We start from the raw sequence: 9,203 nt of genomic DNA, 5'->3' as shown, positions 1-9,203 counted from the left end.
CTGACGTTTTAAAAATGGAAAATTATTGGGGGGGAAATATCGGACAGGCGATTCGGAGATTGCATATCGGAGCGGCCCGCTAGCCCCCGGCCCTGCCGCGCATTCCCCGGGGGAATTGTAGCCTGGTAACTCGGTGAAGGGAAGACACAGCATCTGCAGAGAGGCTGCCTGGAACCTGCCGCACCGCAGCCACCCCTCTCCCCTTTTATTCTTTCGTGTACCGCTATAAAGAAAAAACAACAGTTGTTTGAGCAGAGAATGGGGATTGCGAGAAGCTCCAGTTCATCAGCTGGACAGCTAATAGGCAAGTAAAAGCAAACAAGGCGGGAGATTCTTCTCTCCAAGTGTTATAAACAGAGGCAAGTGCCTGTAAACACAGACCCACGCCGGAGAGCAGAGCCGGGCTGCCTGACCCGACGGGAGGGAGGGCACATCACTTTTGTCCGGTTGTTGTAACCCCGCAACCTCCCCACTGTCAGCAGGGGCGACTAAACGGCGCAAGGGCTCCCTTATCTTTTTATGGGCAATTGCACATCTACCTACGCTTACGCCAGATCTCGTCGGGAACCACTTCCTTAGGCGCGGTGGTACGGGAAGGCAGGCAGGTATGAAGCCTTGGACCTGAAGAGAGAGCCAGCTTGGTTTAAATTGAGATGATTTAAAATACGAGCCCGAATTTCATTATGGAAAAGGTGGAAAACTTTATGCTTAACCAGGAATGGCAAAAATACCTAGAGCAGCTTCCTTATGTGAAAACCTTTTAATTTTTCCCTTGCCTGCTTATGGTACAGAAGCACGCCACGCATTTTCCAGCTCTGAATGTCTGCAGCTCGCCCTGGTACTGGGGAGCAGAAAACTTGCAGACCTAGGAACGAGACCCTTGTAAAGGAGCCTAGAGACAGGGAGAGAGATATAAAGGAAGAGAGATCCTGTTGAGAAAGCAGTGAACCTACTAAGTAGAGCCAGAGCATGGGCTGCTGCAGTTTACAGTTAGATAAAAAAGGTTAAAAAACCCCTGTACTCGCTGTAGCGTACTGGAAACGTGCAACCCAGGAGAGTTTTAGGAACCACAAAGTTAATATTAAGTTCACCATAGCTCATTGTAAATCTTACATATTCCCTACAACACCATCACCTCCTCCCCCCGTACGCCTCCGCAAATCCCTTGCCTTGTTCGCTCTTTATTCCTTGACGTAAAATTACCTGCTACATAATCACTCCGAGAAAAGCCCGCCGGCCCTCTCTCGCCTGCCTCCGGCCTCTCTCTGGGAAGCCGCCCCCGCGGTCCTCCCCCGCTCCGGGCCCGCGCCTGGCACCGCCGCCGCCCGGACTCCGGCGGCAAGAAAACCGCGCATATCTGCTATTCCTGACCCGCCCGGGGTTTGCACCCTTGTCCATTTCCCGTTCGCAGTAGGTCTCCTGCATGGAGAACACCACCACAAGGAATTTCTACCCAGCTGAACTGCCGGTTTCTGTTCAACACTCACGGGGCTGAGAGATCCCTCCCTCTACCCCTCCTTTCACTCAGTCATTTGTTTAAAAATAAACTTAGGAGCCATCTTTATAATTTAGTTTACTTCCGAATATTTTAAATATTATGAAAAAAAAGCCATAAACAACGCTGTTATTCAAAACATTTTGAGGTATAAAACATAAAAAGATTTGGATTTTCTTTTTTTTTTCTTTTTCTTTTTTTTTTTCCTTTTGTTTTGTAAAAAACACACACAGTGGTTTATTGAGTACTTACAACGTTTACACCTTCAATATTAATTAGATTCCACTTTTCCCCTTACGGACGGAAGTGCACATACCCAGTAACTGTTGAAAACATCTTCAAATACTGAACGACCACAACAAAATTACAACACTAAATACCGAGTCAATCGAAACATTGGTGCAACTGCTTCTGTTGAAATATAGCTTTATAATCCCATGAATATTTATATCCAAAAGGCCAAGTAATAAAGATACACTTCACATACACACTAATGCCAGGGAGGGATTTTTTTTTTCCTTTTCTATGGTTCTGTTTTCCCCATGTGTTTTATACAGAGCAAATAACATTCACGAAACATTTAGAGACATTACCCCTTACCAAGCTGGAGTTTCCTCTTCATATATGGAATGCTTTTTCCCTCTCCTTCAAATATCCACATTTTGGGGGGGTTGGGGGAGAAATTGCACATAAATAAACTGGACGATTCCAAATACAAAGAGTCCTCAGAGAAGAGCTCACTACCGAGACTAAGAGGACGGCTCCTCCAGTCCTGTCGTGCTCACTGCTTGAGCTCCAAAGCCCAGACATGCTGCGGCCAGCCAGTCCTCCCTTTGGTTTTCTTATCGTTGCTGCTAACTGTGCTTTTCAAGATTTCGTTCTGGGGAGACAGGATGCGAGGGAAGAGAGAGAAACAGGAGGGGGAAAGCAGAGAAAAAAAAGGTTAGATATATTCCTCTCCTTTCTAGTTCGCATCTGCCCTGTCTCGAGATCGAAAACTATGAGGGTCTAGACCTGAGCTGCTGTGGAGGCCTGCGGGCTGCAGCGGACAGAGCGGGGCCCCCTCCACGGGGTCTTGCCGCGGGCGAAGCAGCCGCCCGTGGGAGCGGCCCTGTGTCGTGCGCGGCTGCCCGTGTTCCCGGCGGAGGCCGATCCCCGCTTCGCGCCATCCCGCTGCCCTCCACGCCTGGAGCACGGTGAAGCGGGTTGGAGGCTGAGCGGCGCCAGTCGTCCACGGGGTGATGGGGATCACGATAAGGTCTCGGCTAAACCATACCCCCTCCCTGATTGCGTGGAGGAGATGGGCACTGGCACTTATCGAGGCAAAACATCGGATTCGCGACCAGCCCAAATCTACGGGAATCAATCACACGTAAGCGTGCCACAGGGCCTACACGAAATCGGGCTTGCGTTGCCCAAGCTGACTGTCCCGTAAAAAATAAAAAAAGTTGAAGCGCCGAGCGCAGGGGCAGGAAAGCCTATTGCTGCAAACCTCGTACTTGCCGACGGTTTAAAGCCGTGCTGGCTTAGCAGATAATCATGCCTCCAGACTTTTATTTAAAGAGAGAGGAGGTTTGTCTCCTGCGGGATCACGGTTTGGGATCCGGGACAAGCAGCAGCCCGGGAAGTAACCTCCCCGGGGGGCCCTAATGTGTCAACGTTTTCCTCGCGGCTGCTCTCAGCCTCCGGTTCGGATTCGGACGCCGACGGCCGCCCGCGGCTGTGCGCTGTCCCACTTTTGGCCCGCAGTTACGGCCAGGGACGAGTGGGACCGAGGTGTCTCCCATGGACATCCCCCGGCCACTCTGCTCAGCCAGGCGCCGGGAGCGCCGGGACAGGGTGCCGGCGGGCAGCCGAGCAGCCTCCTCTCCGCGCCTCCCCTGACCCATCCCGCCCCGTCCCGTTCCGGAGCACTGACCAGCTCCTTCTTCCTCTTCTCTTCCTTCACGTCTGTCTTCTTGATCTCTGCCTTGAAGGCCTCCGCCTCCCCGTTCTGGTCGTCCTTCGCCAGCAGGTCCATGAGGTAGGCGATGTAGCTGGTGGCCAGACGGAGGGTTTTGATCTTGGAGAGCTTAGTGTCGGCGGGCACGTTGGGGATGCACTCCCTCAGCTCCGCGAAGGCGCTGTTGATGCTCTGAGTCCTGCGCCGCTCCTTGCGGTTCGCCGTGCCCCTGCGTTTCACCGGCCGGGGCCCCCCGAGCCCTGGCGGGCCGTTCCCGGGCGGCACCCCCCCGTAATGGAGTGGTCCATGCGAGCGCCCCGTTGTGCGTACTCGGGACTGTAGGACAGAGCCATTCTGTAGTCGGGGGGGGACATTCCGGTGACTGCTGATGAGCCAGCCGTTGGAAGTAGGGGTTCTCCTCGTGGCGCGCAGCGTGTTGGCGGCGGCGGCAGCGGCGGCGGCGGCGCGAAAGGGTAACCCTCATGTGCACCACCGGGTGGTGGGGGAAGCGCCCACTAACTCATCCCGCTCCCTAGAGCACCCACCCCTCCCCCCAGGGCCCCAAAACAAAGGTTTCCCCTCCCCACCCGCCCCCCACCCGCCGCCGAGCGGCGGGAGATGCTGCCCGCCGCTCGCCTCGCCACTGTCCCGCTGCCCGCTGCCTCTCCATAGGGTGATGCTGCAAAGTCCCCCGGGTGCCGAGCGATCCCCCCTCCCCGGGCGCCGCCGCCGCCGCTCATGCGTTGTGCCTCCACCTCCTTCTCCTCCTTGCCCAGGGCCGGGTCTTCGAGGAAGCGCACACAGAAAAAATAATAATAAAAAAGCTATGGAGAGATGTCGACCAAAACAAAATGGCTTGGCTTCCCAGCCCGGGATCTTCCTCGCCTCTTTCTTCCCTCCTTCTCCTCTCGCCAAGTCCGTCGCGACCCGGCCGGGTGGTACTTACACGCGGCCCCTCCATGCTGCCCCCGGTTTCGGGGCGGGCGGGGCGGGCGGCGCTCCCTCTGCCCTTGCGTCGGCGGCGGGGCCGTCAGTGCCTGGGCGGGCACTCGATTCCCTTGCTGAGGACCTGCCCGCCACGGGGGTCAAGGCGCCTCGGTGCTCCTTGGACATTCCGCGCCGCTCTGCGGGCGCGGCGGCAGCGGGGCTCGGCGCGGCGCGGGGCATGGCAGGGGCTCCGGCCCAATCTCCATGTACGCTACAATGTTTAGGGCCGCGTCGGGTAATATATGTCCAATGGCCGCGGCGGGGGCGGGGCCCGCCGCCCTCCGCAATAAAACTTTTTGATGTTCACTCTGCTAATTGCCGAGCTCCTCTTTTAGGATTGGCTGCCCCTCCGCATCCCTAATGTAATTAAAACAAGGGGGGGAAAATTATCATGGAGGCAGAGGTTAATGCAAGTGTTTAGCAGATGCCTTATAGTAAAATCTACATTAAAAAAGATATTAAAAAAAGCAATAACAACCCCCCCCACACACACAAACTAATTAAAACTTAAATATCGGATAATCTCAAACCAGGTACAGTATGGATCCAAGGAATTTCTTGGCAAAAATCTATGTGAGCACTTGATAGGCTCTGAGGTTGCTTTGGCAAAGTGCTTTGTGCCGGTCCGGTAGAGGAACAAATAAAACCGGCTTCGGAGAGCGCACTCCATCGGTGCCCGGTTGTGACAGACATGCCCCAGCAGCGCTCCGGCTTATACTTGTATTGCTGGTTAATATACACAACGAGATTGTTAGTTCCCGTGAGGAGGGGGCGAAGCTACTCTGCCTCGCCTGTCACCCGACGTGCGACCCGGGTTAGCACGGGCTGGCTCCGGCTGCGCGGCTGCTGACTGACCGAGGGAGCGAAGCGCTCGGGGTTTGGCCGGGGACGGTGTTTTCTTCCAGAAAGAATTGCTTTGAGACACTAACAATAAGTCTGACTTTAACCAATTCTTTTCCAGCTTACTTCCTGCGCCTATGCATCTCCACCAGTGTTCACTCGAGTGATTTAAGCGCCTGAAATGGGTTTCATGCCTCTTTAGCTGCTATGATCGGTAAGTAACCGAGTATTTTTTTACAACATGTTCCCAGCTAATTTTCTAGCTTTTACTAAAAAAAAAAAAAAAAAAAATCGCCACATTCCTACTTCTGCAATAAAAAAAGCATCTGCAGAAAGCAGGTTTAGTTATCGAAAGGGAGTAGTTAAATGTTTGTTTAACGGCCAGGCCAGGAGGAAATGTTTCGTAGCTATTTAGGTGCTTTACTTCGGTAAGCTTTAAGACATTACAAAAGAAAAATGGATCTCAAGCTGCAACTCATGGATAACTAGGAGTCGAAGAGAATTGTTGTCATCTTCAAATGGAACCGAGCATTACTAAATAGCTGCGAAATATCAAATACCCAGCCTTAGCTGTGCTGGCTGACGTCTAGGCTGCTTCGGTGTATATTACAATGCAATTTTACAATATAGGCAGTGTGGAAAACTGTGTCAACAGGAGCTGAGAAGTCATAAATTAAAGAAAGAGAAAGATAGAGATGGAGGAGTCTGTGAAAGGAAGCAGCAAGAGCTGCAAGTCCAATTTCTGCAGCAGCTCAGTGTGCTCTGCGGCCCCACTGCAGAGTCGGGAAAAACCGCGGGGGAAAGTGCTGGGTGCTGGGAAGAGGGCGAAAATCAACTCAATGCCCGGGTAGAGGAGGCAAACTGAACCCGGGCGGTCTCGGCGCGAGGAGAGGCTGCCGACGGGCTGGCCGTCGGGGTGCCACCGGGACACAGGGGGTTGTTGGGGCCCGGGGACTTTGCGGGTGAGTCTGCGGGCTCTCGGCAGGAAATGCCCTGCAGGCAGGGGACAGTCTCCGCGGACGAGACCGTCCGCCAAGGAGCAGCCTGCTGCGGTACTGGGGAGTTGGGTTCGTCGGGGAAATACCAAAGGCGAAGCGCGGCGCCGGCCCCGCGGTTCTACAGGACGGGGAGTGCAGAGCTGGACTTGCACAGTGAGGAGACGTGCACGGAGCACAGACACGCAGGCGTACATTTTATAAGCATATACACATATGCGTGAGCGTCTGGGTGTAAACTGAGTACGAAAGTGAAAAACTAGTCCAGATGTAGAATTGATGTATACACACATATATCTCATACGTACACACACATGCTTGTAACCGACTGATGCATATCTGTATTTATATACGCATACACACATATGTATATATTGTATTATCCTAAGGAAATAACGTGTCTGCAGGGCGGATTTTTAAATTTAAGGAAGGACCTGGGCAGACCGTGCAGGCAGAGCAGAACCCCGGAGCGACCAGGCAGCATGCCTCTGCTGCTCGGGATGCAATATCTGCAGAGCTCAGCCTGAAAATCCACCCAGATCCTGCAGCGGTTCTCCAGTTTTATTTTGCTGCAATATTTACTTGATGCGAAGAAGAAGTGGGCATTGTCAAGGCCTGAAAGTTATATTGGCTTGCAGACGGGATTGTCTTTCTTTGCACTCTCCCTGTTTGTGTAGGAGCTTTCCAATATACTGCAGGCTGGACTGCAACTGTGACAGTCTCTGTGGCAGGCCACTACGATCACTCCGATAACATCTCCCATGATGAAGGAAACGGAAAACATGAGACAGAGAAAAAGTAATAAAATGTACAGGAGATATCGATCAGAACACCAGTCTCCAAAGCTAGCATCATTATTGTTTAATTAACTTTGGAGAAAGAGGGTCTCTAGATAAAGCACCCAGCAGGATCTTATATTTTCCTCCTATCCTATCCCATCAGTTGTTTATGAGTTTTATAAATCGAGTTTTAGAGCAATTTAGCTCTTGTCTCCTCCCTCAGTTTTTCACTACTCAGGATGCCCTATCATGGGTTGCAGCCTTTTCTGTTTGATCCACGCGTGTAAAGCCGCTTCAGCACAAAATACCTTTCCCAATACTATGCTCACAGTCCTCTAAAAAGCATTAGTATCTTGCCGACCTTCCATTTTTTGATTTGAATAGATTTTTTTCTCGTGCACAAATCACATGGGGAAAAAACCCAAACCAACTAGGAAAAAAAAAAAAAGGAAAAAAAAGTCTTATGTCACTTTATTTCCCTGCCAAAATGGTTGCATGTTAGATGGCGATTTATCTGAACTCTGCTGCCAGACAGGACTTTCCTAACTTGCTATAATAAAGAAATTTTGGTGGTGACTGTGCTGAGGCTAGTTTTCTCTTCCTCTTCCCGGTTTTTAAAATTAATTTTATTTTGTCGGGGGTGGGGGGGACTGTATCTTTGCTTTTGCCTTGCCTTTGTTGCCTCTCCAGCACGACAGCCCTCCCAGGGCTGAGTGGGAGGATGGGGCTGCCCTTGCCCCCCGATGGGTGCGCCGCGGCGCCCGGGGAGTGGGCGGCAGGAACCCGAGGAGAGGGGCAGCCGGGGGGTGGCGGCAGGGTCCGCTCAGCGCCGCCGGGGCCACCCGCTGCCCTGCCCCGCGCGCAGTCGTCCGCCGGTCGCTTCGTCAGGTCACTTCTCTCCCGGGCCAAAAGTAGGATGGGAGTTATACAGAACAATAGAGTTGTGCCCCCCCCCCCCCGGTCTTATGTGAATTAAGCTAAATTGCAAATTAAGCTAATTTCTCCGAATCAGTCGGGAAAAACCACATGGAAACGGGGACGAGGTACCTACGCTGGGTGGTCGGAAACCCACATCTGCTGGGGACGCCTGTGCTGGCTGGCTGGGAGCGCCGCAGCCACCCCGCGACAAGCCCTTTGAGGAGCAGGCCGGGGGCAGAGAAGCGCCTCGCGGATGGCTGGGCAGCGAGCCTCCCTTTTATTTACTTCTTTACCGCACCTTCTTTTTGAGGAGGGTACGATGCCGGCGGGGCGAGTTTGGGCAACTGGACGCCATCCGGGACAGAGCAGCGGCGGGAGCGGCGGCCCCGCGTCAGCATTGCGGTACCCGGTACCGACCACAGACCCGCCTGTCCCTGCTCCTTGCAGCAGCGCCGGGATCTCCCTTCGTAGTTTTCATTAAAGCAAAGAAACAGTCAGACACACTGAAGCATCCCAAGGGCAGGCACCCCGTCCTTTGCTTTTGAGGCGCTGTCCTAGGCGGGCAGCCCCCTCGACGGCTCTCCTCCCCTTAGCTCCCAAAGCACTGGGGTGCCGATTCCCTCTCCTGCCTCCCAGCTGCCTACCACATCGCTCAAACACCCGGTGCACGCTTCAAAAGCCGAGACGCGTTTGAATTTATAGAGTGCGTGATGTCATTGACCCGGGACCAAACGTGTTAGAAAGGGGTATCGTTCTCGAATGGATTTGGGGACGCTGGAGCAGCCCGTGTCCCAGGGCTGCAACGCATTCTATCCCTGGGCCATTGCTTAGGAGTTCGCGAGAAGACCTAAACCCGGAAGAAAATGGATTTTTTAAAAGAGGCACGGAGAAATATCATTTTAAGGTCAACATGTCAGTGAGGGTTAATGAAAAGGACTTGTGCCTAATGGGCCTGCTTGCACCCTCTCTTGCGCTCACACAACTGGATTTCAACGTCCAGGGCAGAGGGCGGGATCGGGCCCAGCAGGCCCGGATTAATTGCTGCTGTTGGAGATGGAGGAACCCTGCTTTACGTTACTAATATCGGTGATGAACGCCCACGTATTACAGGCATGGTAATCTCGCAGTCGTTTTGTATACAGAAAGAAAAAAAAAGGAAAAAGATCAGGGACGAGAAAAACCCAAGGTACTGACCATTTCGTAAGTCTCAATGAAGTCGCAATGATTGACGGTAAGCACGGGACCCT

General features: G+C 53.1%; 1 protein-coding gene across 1 annotated transcript; it reads right to left on the bottom strand.

Moving 5' to 3' along the window:
- Positions 1-1,661: 1,661 nt before the first annotated feature.
- HAND2 (heart and neural crest derivatives expressed 2) lies at positions 1,662-8,354 on the bottom strand. The gene is given in 7 exon segments (XM_029959440.1): positions 1,662-2,375; positions 3,414-3,736; positions 3,739-3,811; positions 3,813-3,918; positions 3,920-3,952; positions 4,074-4,221; positions 8,255-8,354. Coding segments are annotated over 7 exon segments (882 nt in total). The 3' UTR covers positions 1,662-2,276.
- Between the last annotated feature and the right edge of the window lie 849 nt (positions 8,355-9,203).

The sequence above is a fragment of the Manacus vitellinus genome, unplaced genomic scaffold, assembly GCF_001715985.3.
Source record: "Manacus vitellinus isolate BGI_N305 unplaced genomic scaffold, ASM171598v3 scaffold_0_pilon, whole genome shotgun sequence".
Taxonomy (NCBI): domain Eukaryota; kingdom Metazoa; phylum Chordata; class Aves; order Passeriformes; family Pipridae; genus Manacus; species Manacus vitellinus.
The sequence above is the reverse complement of the archived record's forward strand: the minus strand, read 5'-3'. Positions and strand labels throughout refer to the sequence as shown.